This window comes from Pantherophis guttatus, chromosome 7 (assembly GCF_059756535.1).
Source record: "Pantherophis guttatus breed Tessera chromosome 7, ASM5975653v1, whole genome shotgun sequence".
Taxonomy (NCBI): domain Eukaryota; kingdom Metazoa; phylum Chordata; class Lepidosauria; order Squamata; family Colubridae; genus Pantherophis; species Pantherophis guttatus.
The window spans coordinates 79,412,624-79,437,548 of NC_142069.1; the positions used below are offsets into that span (position 1 = coordinate 79,412,624).

General features: G+C 42.6%; 1 protein-coding gene across 2 annotated transcripts in view; it reads right to left on the bottom strand.

The window, feature by feature from the left end:
• Positions 1-2,948: 2,948 nt before the first annotated feature.
• SHISAL1 (shisa like 1) overlaps positions 2,949-24,925 on the bottom strand; it is a 130,986-nt gene continuing 109,009 nt past the window's right edge. For both annotated transcript variants that reach the window (XM_060684157.2, XM_060684156.2), the window contains exon 5: positions 2,949-7,390. In XM_060684157.2, coding sequence (XP_060540140.1) covers position 7,390 — 1 coding nt within the window. In that variant the 3' untranslated portion in view covers positions 2,949-7,389. The remainder of the gene's footprint in view (positions 7,391-24,925) is intronic.

Below are 24,925 nucleotides of genomic sequence, written 5' to 3' on the forward strand. Positions count from 1 at the left end.
AGCAGAAAATGAGTAATTAAAAAGGTCAGTTGCTGTGGCTGTTTAATGATGACTCTGAGATAATTACTTGGTGATGTTAGACTGGCTTTTTAACATCATTAATTTGCAGACTGGTGGCAATAACAGTTTCCAGCTGAATGCTCTGACTTTCCCAGCTCTTGCTGTCACCTTCATGATTTATCCCAGTTTCGCACTGTACCTTTTCCTTAACTTAAAATCATAAAAGCTCCTTGGTTTTATGTAAGCATGCACGAAGGGAAGGAGAGGCACTACTGCTCTTTATGCTGGTTCCTGTTTTTAAGATTGGAAGTCGTCCGTAGCAAAAGAAAGAAGCTTTTCTTCATTGTGTTTGAAAATGCCTAATTGTGTGTTGTGGTGCTGTGTGCTGTATTTCTTACTCATGCCAATTTAAGACGGCCTGCTTTTTGTTTGTCTCCATTTGTGGGTGTGGATTCCTCTGCCAAAATGCTCCAGTTTGTTTGGATTCTGCTAATTCTGTTTTACAGATGCTGTGTTGTTAAAACTTTTGGATCTCTGGAAAACATAAAATAGATCTCTTTCCCTCTTTGGTTTTTTTTTTTAAATAATCCAGGAGCGTGCAATTGAGTCAGATTTCTGTGCAAACGGCAGCCTCCCCTTCCTGGTTCTGCTGGCAAGAGAGATCTGTTATCATTTGACATTTCAGTTGGCCAGGTCTCATCAATGCTATGGATGGAGGCTTCTCCAGGTTACACAGGATCTGTTTCTGATCAGCAAATCCTGCCCTGCCCCCACAATCTATACTAGATTAGATCTAGTATAGACAGTGGTGGACTGCTCCCGGTTATGTCCAATTCTTTAGAATCGGTAGTAAAAGCGGTGGGAGGCTCCGCCCACCCACCCGGACGTCATAATTGACGATCTGCACATGCACAGAAGCGCACGCACCAGTGGTGGGTTGCCCCCGGTTCGCACAGGTTCTATAGAACCGGTAGTAAAACCGGCGGGAGGCCCTGCCCACTGACCCTGACGTCATGAAAACGCTTCTGCGCATGCGGCCCCGTTGCGAACCGGTAGTAAAGGTAAGTAGAACCCACCCCTGAGTATAGAGCAGGGGTCTCCAACCTTGGCAATTTTAAGACTTGTGGACTTCAACTCCCAGAATTCCTCAGCCAGCTTTGCCACAAAAGTCCACAAATTTTAAAGTTGCCAAGGTTGGAGACTCCTGGTATAGAGTACTGGTAAATTGTGCAGCAGTTTGTAAAATTTGATGGAAATTGACTGCTGATAAAAGATAAATAGATCCAACAAAAGCTCATCTTATTTAACTATACTACGGTGTTTCTATATAATCTGTATTTCTGTTTGATTTTGTTTATGTCTTCTTGTTATTGCCTATTAGCACAGTATAATGTTTTATTATAGCAATAGCACTTAGAGCTTCTTCGTTACAACCTTGTGCTTTACACCCTTCTCTAAGCGGTTTACAGAGTCAGCCTATTGCCCCCAAAATCTGGGTCCTCATTTTATTGACCTCAGAAGGATAGCAATAGCACTTAGACTTATATACCACTTTACAGTGTTTTCCAGCCCTCTCTAAGTGGTTTACAGCATCAACTTATTGCCCAGAGGTGGGTTTCAGCAGGTTCTGACCAGTTCTGGAGAACTGGTAGCGGAAATTTTGAGTAGTTCGGAGAACCGGTAGCGGAAATTTTGAGTAGTTCGGAGAACCGGTAAATACCACCTACCGCCCCCATCTATCCTCTGCCTCCCGAGTCCCAGCTGATCAGGAGGAAATGGGGATTTTGCAGTAATTTTTATACTCACAATAACATGCTCATCTTTTACATATTCATCTATATAGTTTTAATACTGATGTCAATCTCAATCTATTTGGTAGCTTTCAAAATAGATTTAATTTTAAAGGATATTAGAATTTGGCATTATAAATGCAATCTCTTTATTATCTTACTGATCTTTTTCATATGGAGATGGTAACGTTTGGAAGAATTTCCGGTGCTTGAAATAAAATACAGATAGAATTTGGGAAACTCTGCATGGATTAACACTTTCCCAAATATATAAAATAAACAAAACATCAAAATATTGTTTTAAAAGGCACTGTGTGAACTAACAAAAAATGATAAAATGGTAATATTCTTTCATCCCTATTAGGAGTTTTAAGCAGAGTGTGTTTGTGGGAATTAGGCAATGATGGGTTTCAAATTTTTTTACTACCGGTTCTGTGGGTGTGGGTTGGTGGGCGTGGCATGGCTTGGTGAGGGTGGCAGGGGAAGGATACTGTAAAATCTCCACTCCCACCCCACTCCAAGGAAAGGATACTGTAAAATCTCCATTCCTTCCCCACTCCGGGGGTGGTTACTGCAAAATACACATTCCCTCCCGATCAGCTGGGACTCGGGAGGCAGAGAATAGATGGGGGCGGGGCCAGTCAGAGGTGGTATTTACTGGTTCTCCAAACTACTCAAAATTTCCGCTACTGGTTCTCCAGAACTGGTCAGAACCTGCTGAAACCCACCTCTGGAATTAGGCCAATGTTTCTCAACCTTAGCAACTTTTAAGACGTATGAAGAATATATGCCATAAATCACCTCCTGTTTGGGAGCAGGTGTTAAATTGAAGTGAATAAAGCTTGCAAAGCATTTTAGAAGAAAAGTGCTTCACCACCAGGCTGAGGAAAGATTTCAGTTTTGAGAAGTTAATCATGATTCCCATCTGTTTGGTATTTTAGAATCTATCCTCTTGAAGCTTAATGGACTGTTCACCACTGCCCTGCAATTGGAAAACATCCAACGAATGTGTGTAAAACTCCTTGAACTTTGGATTCTGATTCCGATCTTCTGGTAGTGCTTTGGTTTGGTTGATGATTGCACTTGGCAAAAGCAGGACAGCAAATGATGTGGGATGGAAATCCATGTTTGAAATGCAACACTAAACTTAAGGCCAACTTTCAGCTTATAAAGAGCAAATTAATTTTATTTTATTATCACCATAGGTAAACTGTTCTAATACAGTATGGGTTTTATTAACATATGCAAATATTGTAGGCAATATGAAAAATTTAGACAGTTATTATCTATCAAATATCAATCTATTCCTTGCAGAGAGTCAAAAAAAAACAACACATCAGTTACGACATACACAAACTAGAAGCATAAAACTGCTCATTAAAAACACACAATTCCCAAAGGGAAATAAACCCTTACAAAGTACAGTGAGTCATACAAACCATGATCTAATACAAATTCCTTCATAAACACAAGCTTTTCACAAAGGTCTCGGACAATGTTCACAATTAAAAGTAGATTGTTGGTTTATTTTAAACCTATAGTTTCTAAAGTGTTAATTTGGAAGAAAACCCAGTGGATATGTACAGAAAACAACTTGTCTCTATGAACATTTGCTAGATAAATTTTATTTGCTGAAAATGTTACTTAAGATTGAATTGCAGTATTGTATTGCCCCACAAATCTGTCTCTGTAACACGATTAAACTTAACGGTCAGGTCTCTATTCCTCACACTAAAATAAATCAAAATATATTCCAGGCAATTTCAATTCTGTGATTTGCACAATTTAAATAAACTCTTTTGATTTGTTATTATTGTTTTACCCAATTTATGCTGATATTCCTGCTTGTGGGATATGTCTGTGACCTACACTTTAAACATTCTTCTAACACAGGTCTCTTGATGTCATGTGCACCATTGGACATTATATAACTCATGTCATTTGTGTGATATTGTCATAACATGCCCATCCCTCACAATGCCTAGGGGTTCTGCTATTTCAGCAGTTGCACTCAAATTACTCATTTCTCACATTTTTTAAATTTCTGCCTCCTGCAAAAAACTATCAATGAAATATAAGGAAACGTCCTATTTATGCTGCTGAATGGGACAAAGGATTTACAAGATTTGGCACACAATATTCAGACTATCCCCCTTCGTGGATCACCGCCTTGTTGTGATGAAGGGACTTGTGCAGCTCAAAGATATGAGTTAAGTTGTGCAGAGCCACCCAAGACAGACAAGTCATAGTGGAGAGTTCTGACAAAACCTGGTCCACTGGAAAAAGAAATGGCAACCTACTCCAGTATCCCTCACCAAGAAAACCCCATGGACAGTACTAAAAGGCAAAAAGATAAGACACCGGAAAATGAGCCCCTCAGATTGAAAGGTATCCAATAAGATTGCTGAAATATCAACAACCTCAGATATGCAGGTGATACCACTCTAATGGGACAAAGTGAAGAGAACTAAAGAGTCTTTTGATGTTAGTGAAAGAGGAGAGTGCAAAAGTTGGCTTGAAACTCAACATTAAAAAAACTAAGATCATGGCATCCGGTCCCATCACTTCCTGGCAAATAGAAGGGAAAGAAATGGAAGCAGTGACAGATTTTATTTTCTTGGGTTCCAAGATCACTGTGGATAGTGACTGCAGCCATGAAATTAAATGACACTTGCTTCTTGGGAGGAAAGCTATCCGAAATTGTCCGAAGACGTCTCCATGGTCATGTGGCCAGCATGGCTAAACACCAAAGGCGCACGGAACGCTGTTACCTTCTCACAAAAGGTGATCCCTATTTTTCTACTTGCATTTTTTACATGCTTTTGAACTGCTAGGTTGGCAGAAGCTGGGACAAGTAACGGGAGCTCACCCCGTTACACGGTGCTAGGGATTTGAACCGCTGAACTGCCGACCTTTTGATCGACAAGCTCAGCGTCTTAGCCATTGAGCCACTGGGTCCTCCTGACAAAGGTCCATACTGAGTGTCAAAGGTATGGTTTTCCCAGTAGTAACGTATGGCTGTGAGAGTTGGATCATAAGGAAAGCTGAGCGCCAAAGACTTGATGCTTTCTAATTGTGGTGTTAGAGAAGACTTTTTGAGAGCCCCTTGGACCGCAAGAAGATCAAATCAATCCAAAAGGAAATCAATCCTGACTATTCTTTGGAAGAATAGATACTGAAGCTGAAGCTCAAATGAGAAGAAAGGACTCATTGTAAAAGATCCTGATGCTGGGGAAAGATTGAAGGCAAAAGGAGAAGGGGACGGTAGAGGATGAGATGGTTAGATTGTGTCATCGACACAATGAACATGAATTTGGGCAAATTCCAGGAGACAATGGAGGACAGAGAGGCCTGGCATGTTATGATCCATGGGGTTGTGAAGAGTCATACATGATTTAGGGACTGAACAATGTCAACTCTGAAGTGCAGGAGTTGGTTTAGAAATCTGTGGCGGTATTTGTTCTTACATTCCTAAATTGCTTAATTTTTAACACTAAGTCAAATGATGGGGCATGTTTGCGACTCCAAGCAAGCCAAGTTCTTTTAAGGTGATTTGCATCACCTAAATTAATTCAAGAGGGTCACAAGTACAACTTTAAATCTATTTGAATGCTAAAGAAATAGTAAGGGATAAATCCTAGTAACATAACCACAACAAGTGGGATCATCAGACCGCATAATTCATCAACCATATAGAAGTTGATGCAATCTCCACTTGTAAGTGGGTCTTCACCGGTCTTTCCTTTTGCTGCAAATCCTTAGTTTCAGGGCATTTCTTTGCACTGGTTTGAAAATGTGGCTGCTGCATTTCTGAGAAAACAGTGGCAATATGGTTAAATAAAGCATCCAGTGACAGAAATCATCCTAGAAACCTACCAAGTCTCCTTCTGGAGAGATAGAATACGTAGGAACACTGCTAATGCCTTGCTGCTACAAGAGTTAAGAAATACGCGGTGCCTTAAAGACAGAAATAATTCTCCTGTAGTTATTTCAGGGTCCTCGCAAGGAATGGAGGACCAAGATAATCTGAACAGGCTGTTTCAGCAGGAAGGCAGGTCTCCTGCACGACAAGGAGCAGAGTAACATTCTAATGTTCACTTTTTGAGGAGGAATCTTGATGTGCAAGGCAAGATGTCTCTGTGAAAATAATTTTACATTCTTTTTACATTCTTTCTCGGAGCTACCCCAAAGTATACAATGTGTGTATGTGTGTCGTTCTAGTTCTGCATTCCTTTTCCATCAGCTATTCTGAGGAAAAATGGTCAACGCTTTCAGCCCAAATGTCAAAGGACAAAAGGCTTATACAGATGGAAAAAAGTATTTCCAGGAAAAAAAACCTAACAATAATCTGCTAAACGGAAACTGCTCTTCCGATAGTTGTTAAATTGCTCTATAGAAATGGTGGCGCCTAATGGAATTTTGTAACAACAAACCATCAGCTAGGCCAGGGGTCAGCAACCGTGGCTCTGGAGCCGCATGTGGCTCTTTCATCCCTCTGCTGCGGCTCCCTGTCACCGGTCAGCTCCACAATTGATAGGGCTTTCGGTTAGGACAGGTAGAGGAAAAAGGACGCCGCACTAGGAGGAGACTCTATGGTGGGGGAACAGGACTTCCGGTCGGCTCCAGAATTGAACTTCCGGTTAGGACCTTTGCGGCTCTTTGAGTGTGTAAGGTTGCCGACCTCTGAGCTATGCTCTTTCTTCAGGTGATATTCCTGGTCTTGATCAAATTATTTCGGAATGCACGAAGCTTGCCCCCAATCCTGAACCTTAGCCAAGGAATCCCCATGGTTCTCTTAACAAGAACTTTAGCAGGTTCCTGAGGGATTATTAATAAGTATTAAGATTAGCCAGTAGGCAAAGGTTAGTTTACATGAACAAATGAGATAATGGCCTGATTGGACAGGTAGCAGCTGTTTTATTGCTTTCACTTATTACAAGTGTTTCCATTTTCCTTTGATTTTTTTCCCCCCCAATTGGGGCCAGGAAAAAGAGATGCTCTTCTCCCAGTGCCCCATCTACACAAGTAAAAGAGGCCACTTTGGTGTGCTCAGAAACTGAAATGTGAGGTTGCTACTTTTTCGCCCATTAAAATGATACTTTCCCATTTCAAATTATAGCTTTTTTCTCATCTGTCTCCCAAAGGAGGAAAACCATGAGGACAAAGAGATTAAGCCAATCCACATCTGGCCTATTGTGACAATATTCGCTAGAGAACTTTTTGGGAAAAGTCACATCCTTGTTTTGATCCGTACGTGGTGGCTCAAATGAGATTTAATGAACGGGGAAGAAAAATAAGTTGGTGTTGTAGTATATTTTCATCCTAGGTTGGATTTCCATGGGCATTTCCATCTTCCCTCAAATTCTTTCTTCTTTCAGGACGGATGTCTTGGGTTTCCAAGATATCATTTAAGTAACATTGCCTCACCTTGATCTCTGGATACCATCATTTGCCATGGGGGAGATTCGAATAACCCATCTCCTTGGACTTATTTTCCTAATCGTTCAACAACTTTCCATTGTGCTTTTCAGATAAAGCTGTTGTTTCTGGGCTGTAATGTTACCTCTTCCATCTGGAGGCACGTCAAAATATTCTCTTTTCTGGAAAAAAAAAAGAGAACACATTGTAAGTAATCATTTGTGAACTGGATGCTTAAAAAAATATTCTCTCTTTTTATTTCTAGACTTGTGGTTCTGATTTGCCACTAACAAAATATAACTACAGATGTGAATATTGCTTGTTGCTCATTCCCAATAACACACCACAGTTGCATACCGTGTTTCTCAGAAAATAAGACCCTGTCTTATTTTTTTTGAACTCTGAAATAAGTGCTTGGCCTTATTCTCAGGAAGGTCTTATTATTTTGGGGCACGTGGAACAAGACGGGGCTCCTCTTGCCGTCCTACCTGATTTCCAGCTCTGTCTCCCTAACCCTAACCAGAGAAAATGGTGGGGCGCATGTGTTTAAATCGGGGAGGGCTTTTTTGGGGGGGGGCGCTTATTTTAGCGCATGTGCTCAAAAGTGCAATTGGGCTTATTATCAGGGGATGTCTTATTTTTGGGAAAACAGGGTATTTATTTCCTTCATTTCTTCACTTGGGAACAAGCCACATTGAATTTCAGTTTGTCATTCTTCTGAGTGGATTGGATATGACAGAATTTAAATCTGAGCTATTATTTTTAATTTACCTTAGCCTATTTTATCACTTCTCTCTCCTAGCTTCCTAATGGTATTAAAAATGGCTAGACATAATGCATGGAAGGTAAAGCAAAGTTAAAACTATCAGCCTACCTGCCTGTTGTTTTATGAACATACTCTACGTGGCTTACAGAATAGATTTAAAAGAGGTTAAAATAAAGAAACAAGATTCAATCAAACACATGGTACCCAGTAGGGAAGGGTAGCTAACAAACACAGCCCCCACCAGCTACCAGTAAGGGCCAATTGATACTCCAGGCCCCAAGGTCTGTAATCTGGAAACCATGAGAGAAAGTCTGGAAGAGGTTAGACTGGAAAGTTAAAATCCATCCATCCATCCATCCCACCCATCCATCCATTCATCCATCCATCCGGCAAAACTATTTCCATATTATAATTTTCCAAAACTACATAGATGTATCTTTGAAGTTACCAGAAGGTAACTCTAGAGCCTCTCTAGGAGTCTCTGGAGGCTGGGGACAGCAAAAAATGTCACTTTCTGTCCAACTGGAAGTTGAGAAACGGGCTGTTTTGGGCCTTCGAGGGGGTGGGGAAAGCTGTTTCTGCCCTCCCCAGATGCATAGAGAGGATCTGGAGCCAGGTGAGAAAGAAAAACAGGCCTTCCCCATCCACCCCCAGGCCCTTCAGAGGCAGGAAACAGCCTGTTTCCCTATTTCTGGTGGGCCCAGAAGGCTCAAAAATCAGCTGGCTGAGGCGCGCATGCACGCCGGAGCTGAGCTGGCGTGCCCACTGATATGGCTACAAGGTGGCATGCGTGCCATAGGTTCGCCATCATGGCTCTAGTGTGATAAACAAACAAACCTAACTGTACTTTGGCTAGACTTTTCCTAAAATGATATTAGTCCTGGGTCTTGAATTTGCAGGACAAAATATATGTTCTTCCACAAAAACAGTGTTATAGCCCAGAAGTATTGGTTAGATTGAGATAGACCGAGGCTGTGTCCCTTTATGTCAACAAGTTTGGCACTCTGCTTAATTAAAAAGTGCATATTACAAAATGAATACCAACTGACCTCAAATTATCTGCTCATCTGAATGCAGAAGGAAGTATTCTTTTAGCATTTTTAGTAATTTTATGCCAAATATAAAGTGCACTCTGAGAAACTAATTAAACCAGAGCATTTTGGAAAAAGGAGCAGTGGCTTTAAGACTTAGGTTGTTTTGTGTGAAAAAGATGGATAAGTAAGGGGGTGCTTATTAATATATCAAACTGAGGCTTAAATGTTAATCAAGAGATTTGCTTTGAAGGGAAGGCTGTAACAATTACTTCAACTGTTTCCTTTTCTAACAGTATGGAAAGGCAAGATCTTTTGTGAACTGCAGCTTAATTTTTTTGGATACATAGGTAGGTGATGGTGAACCTATGTCCGTGATGGCGAACTTATGGCATGTGTGCCAGAGGTGGCATGCATCTTCTCTGTGGGCACTTGAGCCGTTGCCCCAGTTCAGTTCTGCCGTGCATGTGGGCATGCCTCCTGCCAGCCAACTGGTCTTCAGGTCTCTGCTGCGCATGCTTGGGGGGCGTGGGTGTGCGTGGGGCTGCATGTACATGTCTGGGGAGGTGGGGCCATGTGTGGGGCTGGGGGCACATGTGTGGGGGTGAGGCGCATATGCAGGGGGCATGCGCGCATTGCATTTTGGGGTTTCTGGTTTGTGTGCACTTTGGGCACTTGGTCTGGAAAAGGTTAGCCATCACTGACCTATGACATGCCATTTCTGCTGAAATGCGGGGTCTTCAAAAATTGTGAGAATGCTTGCATGATTTTTGGAGGCTCCAGAGCAGGACTTTCTTACACAACATCCAGAGCATCTGGAGGCTTCTGTGGACCCTCTGAATGTCGTGCTAGAGAGTCGTGCCCTTGCAGAGCCTCTGGAGCCTCCAAAAATTGCACAAGAACATGGGGCATCTTGTGTGACTTCTAGATGATCCCAACAAGAGAGTCTAGAGATGCCTCTTTTGTATGGTGTGGTGTGTGTGTGTGTGTGTATGTGTGTGTGTGTGTGAGAGAGAGAGAGAGACCAGCAAAGAAAAGATAGGCGTTTTCTGAATTTTTGACACGCTGAGCCCAAAAGGCTCACCATCACTAGTCTAGGCCCTCTCTGCCTAGACAAATGCAAAATATTTTCAAATGCATTATTTTATTTATAAATGTTTTCAAATGCAAAGTAGATGTAGGAAGCATCCCCAGGGTCAGCCATAAAGATCTTAAATACCAATACAGTAACAATAAAAGTTTAGGGAACAAACAGGGTGAATTCAAAGTACTACTGTGTACTGAATTATTACAGGCTACCTTGACGAAGGGTAAGAGCTCAGCCTAGTTGTCCTGCTGGTAATTCATGTAAGAGTGGGGGTATTGCTTTACTATGTCATTTGTACTTTCACAGCCTCCCTTCGTCTTGGGGTGATGGGAAAAACTTAGGCCCTGGGAGATGCCTAAGAAGATCTTCAGAAACTCTTGCCAAAACTTCAATGTAAATTGGACGCGATAATCAGAAATTATGCATTGAAGTGCTGCATGCAAATGATACACATTTTGCATGAATAGTTTTGCTAGGAATTGTTTTCAAGTGAGGAGAGCCCAGCAAACTGTGTAAGTTTTCTTCTCCCAGATTGCCCTGTACTCTTCTGCCTTGGAAACTTAGCATGAGGTGTATGCACAGGTTTGTAGCTTCCCTTACGAGTTTGTTTGGAGGAGCATTGCCTCCACTGCCACACCACTGGTATCTGCCTGAATGACAAACAGTATGACATCACCAAAAGGGACAATTGCACTCAATAATTACAGACAGGTCCTACAGCTCTTTCCTCATCAGCTAATCAGTTGATGTTCTTCAGGTTTTCTGAAGGACTCCCTGTGGAAAGTATAGGGCACCTGAACTTAGGCACAACCTGAACTTAGCTGCCCCATCAGGAACTCCAGAATGATAAATCAACAAAAACATATTTTTCTCCCACTTGTGTCATTGTGTCATTGACCACTTATATCTAAAGGACTTTGAAGGACTTTGAAAAAGCAATTCTTTTCACAACTTGAAGCAAGTAGGAAACTTACACCCAAAAGTGTATATAAAATGACCAGGCTGATTTGCATACTTCATTTGCATTTATATATTTAAATTAAGGATGGCCATCACTGGCTGCTTCCTCTTTTCATATGTAAAGTGAAAATGAAATTAACCAGTTCAGCTGTCTCTGAAGAGCTTTTGAAAGCCAAGGACTGAATGACTAATGTTCTCCTTTTGAAATTCAGTGGTTGTTGGGTGTCTCTGAAGATGGCTGGGCTGGTTTCCAGGTTTACTATCAAATTAAGACAAAACAAAATAGAGCAAAGCAACAGCTTTTAAACAACTCACAGATTTATTATAATTGAACATCAGATGTTTAGTTGCTTCAAAAAATATAATGGAAAGTGACGTATCAGCTACATGGTGCTAAGAGCGCCTTTGAATTTGGTTTGAATTTGGTTTAGCAGAATGGGAGATGATGTTTTAATTAGTCTTCATGAAATTTGTTATTGCCAGAGGCTGTCTGTCCCCCCCCCAAAAAAAATGCACATTTGTGCACTAAATCTGTTGTGCCAGAGGGTTTGCAAAAGGCATTTGCTGCAAAGATAATTTTTAGATGGGAAGCTGCTGGTGTTAAAATGATTCTATTTTTTGGTATGACGGCTTTAGATTTACATGTTTAAACAAAGAGGAGATTCTCAGTTATACAACTTAAAAACACATTAAAAGGAGTTGGGCTTTACTTCTCCAAAGAAATGCAAAGTGTCGCTTTAGAAGCTATAGGTTTTCTGTCCACTACAGTCGTACAATAAAACATACCAACTATGTGTTCTGAAATGCTCCTTTCCCAACTAACAAATGTAATTAAAAGGGATTAGCTTTTATTAAAAAGCTGCAAAAATGTACGCAGCTTATATCTATGTTAGTGCTCCAGACGCCTCATTTTTTTATCACCATAGACACAACTTTCCTACAATAACTTTGACAATCTTTTAAACGAACACAATCAAAGATGTGTGACTTATTTAATTATTAATTTTTTAAAATGTTGCTCCTCTCCCGTACAAGGTGATTCCGGATTTATCCTATTCAACATTCTGAAATTCTAGTAAAATGGATTTTTCAGAACTTTCTATCTCTAATTAACCTCTAATAATCCAAAAACCTCTGGATGCAGACATGGTAACTCTAACTTCAGGCCCCAACTTCATCATTCTGAATGATGAAGTATGCCCGGGCAGGGCAAAGCCAGAGGAAACGCTGGTGGGGGACTGTAGCGGTGCTGACATGGAAATCAGTCGTCCGATCTGGGTATAGGGCAGTGGTGAAATCCATTTTTTTTCCTACCAGTTCTGTGGGCGTGGCTTGGTGGGCGTGATGTGGCTTGGTGGGCGTGGCAGGGGAAGGATACTGAAAAATCTCCATTCCCACCCCACTCCAGGGGAAGGATACTGCAAAATCTCCATTCCACCCCACTCTGGGGCCAGTTCTCTGAACTGCTCAAAATTTCTGCTACCGGTTCTGCAGAACCGGTCAGAACCTGCTGGATTTCATCCCTGGTATAGGGGTGAAAGACTAATCGAACCATCTAGTAGCTGGTTCCCTCTGAAGTTTCCCTCAGGATAGCTGGTCCTTGTGGGCACAGTTTTATCTGGTCAAGCGAATGATTAGAGGTCTTGGGGCCGTAACGATCCCTACCTATTCTCAAACTTTAAATGGGTAAAAGCCCATCTCGCTGGCATGGAGCCGGGCGTGGAATGGAGATGCCTAGTGGGTCACTTTTGGTAAGCATAACTGGTGCTGCGGGATGAACCGAACGCCGGGTTAAGGTGCCCGATGCCAACACTCATTCTGAATGTAGGTCTTCTCAGGATAAGGTCTTCTTAAGTCATATTTAGATACATGGTGAAATGGTTAAGACTTTCACCATCCATTTCCAAGCTCATAAATGCTTGTTTGATAAGATGAATGCTTTATTCCAGCGTTTCTCGAATTTGGCAACTTTAAGATATAGACTTTAACTCCGAGAATTCCTGAACCAGCATTGGCATGGATGGTGAAACTGACAGCTTGATTAAGGAAAAAAAAATCAATTCTATTTCTACCTGGAAACCACTTTTGGATTTTTTGCAAAAAATTGAAAGAAATTAAAGATTTTGAGTTTTAATTACTGGAATTATAGAAATAATGTAAACAAACATTAACCTTAGAATAAGAGTTTGTTTATTATTATTATTTTTTATTCATATCTGTACCAAAGAAAGCCAGAAGTCATTCTTTTTTCTACTTTTATAGTTTTTCCTCCTTTTTTTGCACTTGTTCTTCCTTGATTTTTTTTTAAAAAACCTTTTCTTATCTAATTTTTACATTTCTGTTTTGAAAATCAATAGTTATCAAAAAGGAAAAATACTGATTTATGCTACTGTTGATACTGATTGAAGCAAAAAAATCTGGATCTGGATCATTGGATACAAAGCTAATCTTTTATCACCTCTCAACTATGGCATCTATTTTATAAAAACTCTGTTTGCATTATAATTGTAACTTACCCGGAGATAGGGAAAGCTATTGGTTGCAAGATCAAGATGGACCCATGAAAACATAGGCATGACAACATCAATTCAAACACAATATATGCCTTTGCATCTGGTATCGCGCCGTAAATCCATAATTGGAGAATTTGTGCGATGATGTCATTGCCAAGACAAAATTATCTGCAACTATTCTGCATATCATTTAATCAGCACAACTGAGCATGCCCCATCCTTTAGCAGGGCATGGTATCCTTGGCCATGGCTGCCAAGAGTTTTGATTGGCAAGAATGAAAAAAAAATACATCTCATGACTTACGCGTTTTGCAGAAGCTGATGATTGACAGCTCCCTTACAGAGAGAGCCAAACTTTTATGGAGTCCAGTGCTAACTCCCATCTGCCATAACTGGCACTGGAACACGCTGCAATATGACCAACAGTTGGGGAGAAAGAGGAAAATGTGTCCGGGAGAGATTAGGTGGTAGCTCTTTCTCTGGGAAAAAAGTGGCAACTTTCAATGGCCCTGCTAATGGGTGATCATTAATGAGTTTTTTTTAAAAGTTCTGTAGGAAGTTAGCACCCAACCCTCTCCTAGAAAACTGAAATATTCTAGGAAATATTAAAAAGGCAGAATATTATACCTCCCTGGATGAGAAAAGGAGAAACATGTTTTAAAGACAAGAAGCTCTCTGCAGCTCCCTCCCCCCCTTCAGCTCCAGAGTGATGGGATTAAGACATGGCCCTGAGGACATGATAGGACTAGCCCTCTACCCATCTAGCAACAGAACTCACCACATGGCACCTGGGGAGCCTGCATCACCCATCAAGGCTCAACCAAGCCTGGGACTAAAAAGACAACGTACAAAATTACCCCTACATGGCCCCATGGGAATCTGACAACCAATCAGAATACAAGCTCAAAAACAGAGGGTATAAATCTCTCTCTCTCTCACCCATGTGCTTTTTTGCCCAGAACCTCAAACCATGTGGTCCTGCTTCATCATTAAACAAACTTTTCAAGCAGCTCCCATGTTTCCAGTGTCTTTCTCCCCACTTGGAACAGAACCCAGATGGATATTTCTCCCAACAGTTCTCCATCAGATTGTTGATATTTTTTACTTCTGAACAAAAGAACAACAAGGCTCCAGAGATGCCTAATTTCACCAGGCTGAATTATGAAAGAATCACTATGTTCTGGGATGAGTTTTGTTTCCAGGTATCATTTTTAACACACAACGGAGCATGGAGTTCCATATAAACACTCGGACAACTAGACCTTGCCTGATGAATCTGCCAGTCAGGGCTTTCCAAACCTGATTTCACAGCAGAAATTCCTTCTGTAGGTTGTTTCTACAGAGATGTGAAGGAGTTCAGGACCTGAAGAGGACCATGTCCACCTGAACCTTCCTGGAGCAAAGAAGTCTCCATTATCTGTAGCCAAATCCCTGGCAAGATTTCTGGCTCCTGCTTCTTTCTAGATGGGCCCCAGCTGGTGGCAGCATCTCACTGCCTGGTCTGGTCTGGACGCTAAGTAGGAACAATCCTGATTAGTATTTGGATGGGAGATGGCCAGATTCTAGGCTACATTGGGAAGAAGGCAATAGCAACCTACTTGAAAGTGAAACAGAGAGATGACTGGCAATTTCTACCTTACCTAATGTAGAAAGTCAGCATCCCCCCACCCCCCGAAGAATGAGATATTTTGGGAAATATTAAAAAAGGCAGAATATTATATTTCCCTAAAGGAGAAATGGAGAAACATGCTCTTGGAACCAGCTGAATTGGGCCAGCCTATTCAGAAACGAAAGTGAGGCCATTTTTTTTTTAGAAATGCAGATTTGGTAATCCATTCAAGAAGAGGATATTTTAAAACAAAGGCAGAATGGTAGGATTAGAAGCAGCCCAGAGCAGTCCAAACTTCAATCAAACTTAACTCAGACAAGCACCTAGGATTCAAATTTCCTCTTTTGCCTTGCCTATAGAGCCAGCTATGACCTCTACATGACCCAATAGGAATCTGACAACAGCTGATAGAATATACCGTATTTTTTGGAGTATAAGATGCACCTTAGTTTTTGGGGAGGAGAATAGGAAAAAGAAATTCTGCCTACCAGGTATTCATCTGGCTAGAGTCCTTAACCTGGTCAGCTTCAGCACCTTAGTTCGCTCACTGGTTTTGAGGTTGGGGCTGGTTGGGGCTAAAAAATAGCTTCTAAAGCACAGCTGATCGTCAGAGGGAGCAGCAATTAGAAAAGCAGGCAAAGCACAAAAGTTCGCTTCACTCCTGTTGGGGCTGAAAAACGGCTTCAAAAGCACAGCTGATCGTTGGAGGGAGCTCCAGTGACTAAAGCAGGTGAAGCGTGGAAGGGATAAGAAAAGGCAGCAGCTGTTCCAGGTGGCCATTTTGGGCACCGCGCGTCACGTTTTCAGCCTCCAAATGTGTCATGTTTTGGGGTGGTGATCCACAGCGATGTGCTTTGGCAATCCCAGCAGCCTTGAAGGGCTCTCAAACGGAGCATTTGGAGGCTGAAAACGTGACGCGCGGAGCCCATAAACACAAGCCATTGTCGGTGGCAATCTCTGCAGGCAGGAAGAGGACACACAGAGGCTGAAGGGTGGGGGCCGGCAGGTGGGCGGGGTTACATTCAGAGTATAAGACACACCCACATTTTCAGCCTCTTTTAGGAGGGAAAAAAGTGTGTCTTCAGCTCCAAAAAATACAGTATGTTCTTGCACAGGAACAAGGAGTTCAAGTGCAAAGCCCAAAGAAGGTATAACCCCCCCCTCACTCTCAACTCCATTTTGTCAACTGCCCAGAATCACACATGGCTCTGCTTCATCATTAAACCATCTTTCCAATCAGCCTCCATGTTTCCAGTGCCTTTCTCCCAGCTTGGAACTGAAGTGCAATAAATATTCTTGCAGGTATAATGGATCTATCATCCATGGAACGAGTCAGCAAAGGGTAGTTTGGAAGCTATGCCTGGTTGGGTTTGGAGGGAAGAACTTAGGCTGAACTGGCCGGTTCCAAGGATATTCATGCAATGAGGCCACAGCAATCCATAACTCTCGGCTTTGCCAGGAAAATGCAGGGGCTTTGGAGTCAATAGTGGCCAAGCTTGGCTTGAGTGGAGACCCTGCTTCTTCTGCTGCCTATACATCTCTCAAGTGGGTAGAAAGCAAGAAGGAAGGTGGGATTCATGTAGAGGAAGACCTTCTCGATGTGAGCCACACTTTTGGCTTTAGAGCAGTAGAATGGAACCCATTCCCCCTCATGAATTCATTTTTTTTTCATTTTATTTAATTTGTATACCGCCCTACTCCCGAAGGACTCAGGACAGTGAACAGGCACAGGATAAAACACATAGAATACAAAAATTTAAGAGCAGAAGTAAAATCGAATTAAATCAATTTAGCCCAAGACAAATTTAATACCCCAGGTTAAGAACAAATTAAAATTTACATTAAAAAGAGAATGGGAAAGGTTAGGCCAGACCAGCCTGGTGAAATAAAAAGGTCTTGAGAGCACGGCGGAAGGTGCGTAGATCCGGGATCCTCCGTATCTCTGGGGGGAGCTTGTTCCAGATAGTAGGTGCCCCCACAGAGAAGGCTCTCCCCCTGGGGGCCGCCAGCCAACATTGTTTGGCCGACGGCACCCGGAGGAGTCCCTCTCTGTGAGAGCGTACTGGCCAGTGGGAGGCCGTTTGCGGCAGCAGGCGGTCCCATAAATAACCAGGCCCTAAGCCATGGAGCGCTCTAAAGGTGGTAACCAAAACCTTGAAGCACACCTGGAAGACCACCGGGAGCCAGTGCAGCTCGCGCAGGAGAGGTGTTACATGGGAACGCCACATTGCTCCCATAACCACCCACGTGGCCGCACTCTGCGCCAGTTGGAGCCTCCGGGTGCTCCTCAAGGGGAGCCCCATGTAGAGAGCGTTACAGTAGTCCAGGTGGGAAGTGACGAGGGCATGAGTGACCGTGTTTAATTCATTTTGGATGTGCATAAATGCTTTCCAATACAAGCAGTTCCATGATCAAATAAGAGGAAGCAGGATTATCGGGTCTGGTGATGGTTTCGCCCACGTTATGCATTTGTAAGTACCACAGGTGTTAACTTAAAAATGCAAAACTCTGCACTGAAGTAGAGCCAATTTGGGAAATAGAAATCGCGACCCAAAATGGGAAATCTCAGGTTCAATAACCCACTGATGTAGAAACACTAAGTGCTTGTTCATTTCGAAATCCATATTCCTTTTGGGTGAAGACAAAATAAGCAGTCATTGATATGTTTATGCAGTGATTTTTCTAAGGCTTGGCGTGGCTCTTTTAAACATGTTTTTCAACCCCTCTTCTTCTCCATAAAATAGGAAATGTGTTCCTTACGTGGTGGGGAGAAGGGGAAAGCATCCTTTACGAACACTGCCCGAGTGCTTTGGAGTAATGTTAACTAGAGCAGTGGTGGACTGCAGCACGTTTTTTTTAAGCCGTGTGCATGCGTGCAAGCCGTATGCACTCACATTTTCGGTGGTGGGAGAACCGGTTGTTAATTCATGTGCCGCCCACCTCTGCACTGGAGTAAATGAATCTCAAAAACAGATAGGAAAAAAGAATAAACTAAAACATCTGGAAATTGTGGCAAGTGGACTCTTTTTTTTGGTTTGAAGCAGGGGTGAAATGCTCCCGGTTTGGGCCGGATCACGCGATCCGGTAATGATGGCGGTGGGTGGTTCAGAGAACTGGTAGCAAAAATCCCTGCGCCTCTCCCATGCCCAGCTGAGCCGCGTGATCATCAGAGGCTTTTTTTTTTTACTTTTAAAAGCATTTTTTCTACAACTTCTTAAAATGCTTTTAAAAGTTAAAAAAAAAGCCTCTGATGATCGCGCGGCTCAGCTGGGATGTCAGAGGCTTTTAAAAGCATTTTTTCTACAACCTCTTCAGCCTAAGAGGTTGTAGGGGAAAAAAAAGCCTTTAAAAGCCTCTGGCAATCCCAGCTGAGTTGCCTGATCGTCAGAGGCTTCTAAAAGCATTTTTTTCTGCAACCTCTTAAGATTGTAGAAAAAATGCTTTTAAAAGTAAAAAAAAAAAAGTTGGCCATGCCCACCCAGTCACATTAACCCCCCCAAGCCACGCCCACAGAACCGGTAGTAACAAATTTTACATTTCACCACTGGTTTGAAGTGTCTCAATGCTTATCCAAGTAGCTTTTTCAGTCTCATTTTCTCACCTAATCTGAATAGGCTCTTTAGGTGGGGAGGCAGAGTTGTTAAATATAATTGCTCCTAAAACCTTCTCTTAGATGAGTCATTCTGGCGAACCTGTGAAGTGGTCTTGATCTTCCTGGAAACTGATGCAGGAGCAGCACAAAAACTGGGGGAACCACACTCCTCACTCTAAGAGTACTGGTAGTCCTCGACTTACAACAGTTTATTTAGTGACTGTTCAAAGTTACAACGGCACTGAAAAATATGACTTATGACCAGTAGTGGGCTGCTGCCGGTTCAGACCGGTTCGGGCGAACAGGTAGTTGCGACTTGCGAGTGGCATTTTTGCCCTCCTGGAGGCTCAACGAAAGCCTCCGGAGCCTGGGGAGGGCAAAAATGCCTCCCGCCATGGTACAGGAGGCCAACTAATCCATGCCCACCATGGCTACATCCACCCAGCAACTGGGCAGAGCAGCCCTTGCTAAAATTATTGAAGTCCACCCTTGGATACAACCTGTCCCCACACTTAAAAATGACCCTTAACGATTCTTTGCCTAGAGTCTATTCAAATTAGGTGAGAAATTAAATCATCCTGAAGGACATATATGGGGTCCGCCAAACTACCTGACTCAGACTGAAGAAGCTACTTGGATCAGCAGTGAAATGTTTCAAACCAAACAGAAAAGAAAAGTCCAGTTGGCATGACTCAACTTCCAGACAACTCTACCTGGATGACTGAGAATCTTCATTGAAATAAAGTGAAATATTGTCATAGAAAATGGGAATCTATTATCAAAATCACTGAAAAGTTTAGCCTAGGGTTAATAACAGGATTTGGTAATGCAGTAAACTGAATCTCTTGAGCAAAAGCTGGCTTGTCAAGATGTTTTATGTTTTATGACGAAGTCAGCTGGCAGGATGCTTTTCATTTTCTGTGTCTTTTCAATAAGCAGGTATCCAAGCTGTGAATTCTCTTATGGTGGGAGCAGAGCTATAAACTTCTCAGCAGAAAACATACTGTCCTCTTTCTTCCAGGAATAATACGATCAGTTCCCGTGATCCCAGGCTGCAAGTTTCTTTATTCGATCCTCTCCTCTCTCAGCACCAAATTTTTCGCTTTCCACTCTGTTGTGGCTTTGAAATAAACCTCATTTATCTTCGCCCACAATGGAGAGTACAGCCCTTCAGTCACAACTCTTTTGAGCATCCATCTCCTGGGTTATAAATGCGGCTTCACTGGAAGGCTTAATTCACTCAGATTCCTCAAATTCTTCCTAGGCTCCACATCTACATGTGGTGGGATTCAAATGATTTAACAACCGGTTCTCTGCCCTAATGACCAGCTGGGTGGGCCTGGCTATGGTGGGCGTGGCCAGGGGTGTGTGACAGGCAGCACTCAGCCTCCTGGGAGCAAAAATGGGCCACGGGGGCCCCCCTGTCCCCTATTTTGGCCTAGTAGGCCTCCCTGCAGCCTCCTGGCAGTGAAAACAGGCTGCAGGGGGGGGGAGACGGGATGCCACCCCCTGTGGCCCGTTTTGGGCCTACTAGGCCTCCCTGCACTTACACGGGAGCCAAAATGGGGTGTGTGGGGACTCCTGGAGGGGGCGGGCGGGGTGGGGCCAGCTAGCAATTTAACTACCAGTTTGCTTGAACCGGGCCGAAATGGCTGAATCCCACCACTGTACATGGCTAAGGTTAGGTTATCCAGTAGGACAAAGTTATCTAGTGAGATGTAGTGGTGAAAACCTGGAAGGATTGGGGACCCCAGAGTCAAGTTTACCCTCAGCTGTGGGGATTCACTGGGTGACTAAGCCACTCTTTCTCTGCCCAACACACTTTGCAGGAATATTGTTGTGGACCTAAAACGTAGGACGATCCCCATGGGAACCACCTTTAGGTCTGGGAGGAAAGGTAGGCTCAATAAACTAATAAATAACCATTCAGGCTCTGCAACTCTTTTGAAGGGCACTCCACTTTGAAGGTCTGAGCAAGCAGACGCTCAAAGCTGCTCGCCATCTCATTTCTAAGAACAAAGCAGAGGCATCATTTGGTTTGGCTCTGCTCCACAGCCCCGAGAACTTCTAGCCAAACTTTGGCAAATGAGGTCTTAGAACGCCCTGTTCTCCTCTTCCGGCCAGCCTGCCAAAATAAGTTGCCCTGCTCACCTCCTTCAACACATGCTTAGCTGAAACTTTGGCAAGCTGTGTTGAATTTATGTTTTACTGACAAAGAAACAGAAGCTCCGTCCCATAATTGGGTAGACCAGGTTGCCCTGATGAAAAACACTTATTAATTCACTGCTGTGGCACAGCTTATTGGTGTGAGGATACCTCCTGTTACTTATCTTCTTCATAACTGGGCAAGACTTTCCGTGGGGTATGGTCAAAAAAGCCATGACAGTGGACGCAACAGGGAGATTAAACTGCCCATTTGTCATGTCGGCTACACATAGCACACATCTAAAACAGGAAACACCATTGTGGCTGGCATCTGTTTTGATCACACCTTGCAAATACTGCTAAAGTGACTTTAGTGAAGTGACTTTTCCCTTTTAACTTTTTAAATTGTAAATTTTAAATTTGTCCTAAGTTTTTTAATTTGTCCCGGGCCAAATTATCTAATGTGGTTTTATACTGTCTTTTAAATTTTGTAATCTATGTGTTTTATTTTTTGGCTGTTTACCGCCCTGAGTCCTTCGGGAGTAGGGCGGTATATAAATTTAATAAAATACAAAAAAAAAAAAAGCATTAAAATAAAGGACATTAAATATTCAACAATATATTTGCCACCTCTAGGTAGGCTAAGCTCTGAAATTGTTGCATCTTTTTGCAAAATCGACTTCAACCTTCAAACCTTCAAGAGCCACAATGACGCAGTGGTTAGAGTGCAGTACTGCAGGCTACTTCTGCTGCCTGCTGGATGCCTGCAATTTGGCAGTTCAAATCTCACCAGGCTCAAGGTTGACTCAGCCTTCCATCCTTCTGAGGTGGGTAAAATGAGGACCCAAATTGCTGGGGCAATATGCTGACTCTGTAAACCGCTTAGAGAGGGCTGTAAAGCAATATAAAGCGGTATCTAAGTCTAAGTGCTATTGCTATTGCTTTCTGAAGAGATGATTTCAAGCTGGCTTCTCTACGTACTTAAACTTCTCAAAATTTGATGACTAAGCAGATGCCGATGCCAATATCATGTGCTTGGATCTGCGTGTTGGAAAGGGCGAAGTGTGAGTAATGAAAGCCTCGGATCATACAGAAGCTCCTTATGGAAACTGAGGCTGTGAATTAATGAATTAACCTGCCTTGTGACTTCCATGATGGTAGCAAAGAAAGAAAGAAATGATGGATTACATATGGGCCAAGTGTAACATAGACAAGGCAACAACTGACTGAAAAGTATTTATATTGGAAAGTTAACAAACAGACAAAAAAGTGACATATTATATAGAAGCAGGGACAACCCAGGCCTGTGTTTCAGAAAAATTAACATGGTGGCAGCCACTACATGATTAAAGATCCATGTCTTTTTTACATGCAATGCATCTTGACTGTCTTAGAATATAGAAAATAGGTTTGGCAGGGACCTTGGAGGTCTTCTAGACCTACCCCCTGCACATGCAGGATATCCTATATCACTCCAGACAAAATGGCTGTCCAGTCTTGTCATGAGAACGTCCAGTGATGAAGCAACCACAAATTCCAGAGGGAGGCTTCCTTGCTTAATTATTCTGTCAGAAAATTTTCCTTAGTTCTAGGTTGGATCTCTCTAATGATCTTCCACCTGCTACTTCTTGTGCTTCCCTCAAGTCCTTTGGAGAATAACTTTTAAATTGGAATAATATCAGCTCTTTTCCAGTCCTCTGGTAGTTCCCTTGCGCCCCAGGAACTCTGAAAGATTATGTTCAGTGGTTCTGAGATCATGTCTGTCAACTCCTTCAGAACTATGTGATGTACCGGTAATCCATCTGGTCCTGGCAATTTGAACTCTTCTAGAGTGGATGGATTGCAGGGGTGCTATTCAGCAGGTTCTGGAGAACCGGTAGCGGAAATTTTGAGTAGTTCGGAGAACCGGAAAATACCACCTCTGGCTGGTCCCAGAGAATGGAGTGGGATGGAAATGGAGATTTTGCAATATCCTTCCCCCAGGAGTGGGGAGGGAATGGGGATTTTGCAGTATCTTTCCCCTGGAGTGGGGTGGGAATGGGGATTTTGCAGCATCCTTCCCCCAGGAGTGGGGAGGGAATAGGGATTTTGCAGTATCCTTCCCCCAGGAGTGGGGAGGGAATGGGGATTTTGCAGTATCCTTCTCACAGGAGTGGGATGGGAATGGGGATTTTGCAGAATCCTTCCCCTGCCACGCCCACTAAGCCATACCCAGAGAACCGGCAGTAAAAAAAATTGAATTCCACCACTAATGGATTGGTGTGCTTTTACCATGTTCTTGCCTATTTTGACTTGCATTGCTATTCTGTCTCCTATGGTGCTCCTTTCTCTCTCTCTCTCTCTCTCTCTCTCTCTCTCTCTCTCTCTCTCTCTCTCTCTCTGTGTGTGTGTGTGTGTGTAAAGACAGATGAAATGAATGAATGTAGTAGTTCTATTTTCTCCCTGCTACCCATCATCCTCTTACCATCTTCTCCCATTAAAGGACCGATTGCTTCCTTGACATCTTTCCTTGTTTCTTATATGTTGAAAGAAACATTTAAAATTATTTTTGCCATTTGTTGCAAGTCTTAGTTCATTCTGAGCCTTCGCTTTCCTGAGCCTTCGCCTTCGCACATTTGGGCTATTTGCTGGTATTCTGTTTTGGTTATCTTTCCCTCTTTCTATTTTTTATATAGAGATTTTTATATATTCCATTTTTTATATTTTTTTCCTCTCTCAGTTTGCCAGAATTTTTTATGCAACTGTGCTGGCTTTGTCAAGGATCTCTTGTTTTTCTTTCTCTGTGGCATTGTGTTAAACTGTGCTTGTATAATCTCAGTTTTCAGAATTTCCCAAGCAACTTGAGTTGTCTTCCCCTTTAGGATTTTTAGCCATATAATCCTTCCTGAACTCTTTCTTAGTTTGTTCTCTTTAAGAAGTCAGCTCTCTTAAACCTAAGAAAGTAGTTTGTTCAATTACTTGTGCCTGTATTATGGTGGAGTCCAGTGTGACATGGTCATTCTCCCCAAACTTCAATCCCTTTTATCATTTCATCTCCGTCAGTGAGAATTCAGTCCCAATGTAGCTGACTCTCTAGTTTCCTCCTCTACCTTTTGTATGACAAAGTTGTCAGCTAGGTTCATCAGGAACTTGTTGGATCTCCCATCTGGTACAGAATCTGTCTTACAATTGATATCAGGATACTTAAAATCCCCCATTACTACTGTGGTGTGTTCCCGGTATTTGTTCTGCCCCAGCTACGGACTCCAAAGAACACAGCACACACAAAGTCTGTACAAACCTTAGTTTACTAAATTAAATCAGTCTTATTCAAACAAAGGCTGTTAATTAACTTTCTTAACAGCCTACAAGAATCCAAAGAATAAATAATCGTAATCTTACTATGGTTGGCAGAAAGCCCAGAAGCAATTTGCAGGAAGCTTATAAGAGAACTAAGATCAAGACAAAGGAGAGTGAACGAAGTTGTTCCCTGCAAATTGCCTCAGTCGTCGTCCTTCCTGAAATAGGCTAAGGGAGTGGCCAATTAGCCCCAAGCCTTACTCTCGAAGAGACCTCCTCCTGAGGAGCCACTCCTGCCTTTTGGCAGCTCTGCATGCCTGTGCATCGAGAAGAGGCTCTTCCTCTTCTTCCTCTTCACTTATAGGAGCTTCTGGAGGTTCTGAAGGCTCGGGCTGAATCCCCGCCTCTGGCACCATATCTTTTCCAGCCTCCTCATTGTCTGACTCGAGCGCCAGCTGCACAGGCTGCTGGCACAGCACCATACCAGCCTCCTCGCTGTTGGAATCAGCTACTAGCTGCACAGACCACTGACAGGCCACAACAGTGTTAGCTAACTGATTAGCAAAAATCAATTCATCTATTTCCTCTATTTGGTTGGGTCTTCTGTAGCATACATCTATGCAATGTCATTCTTTTTTTCCTTTTATATTAATGAATATGCATTTAAGGAGGCTTTCCTCCTTGGTTTTATGTATACTTTTAGGTATAGTGATTTCTTACATATAATGCAACTTC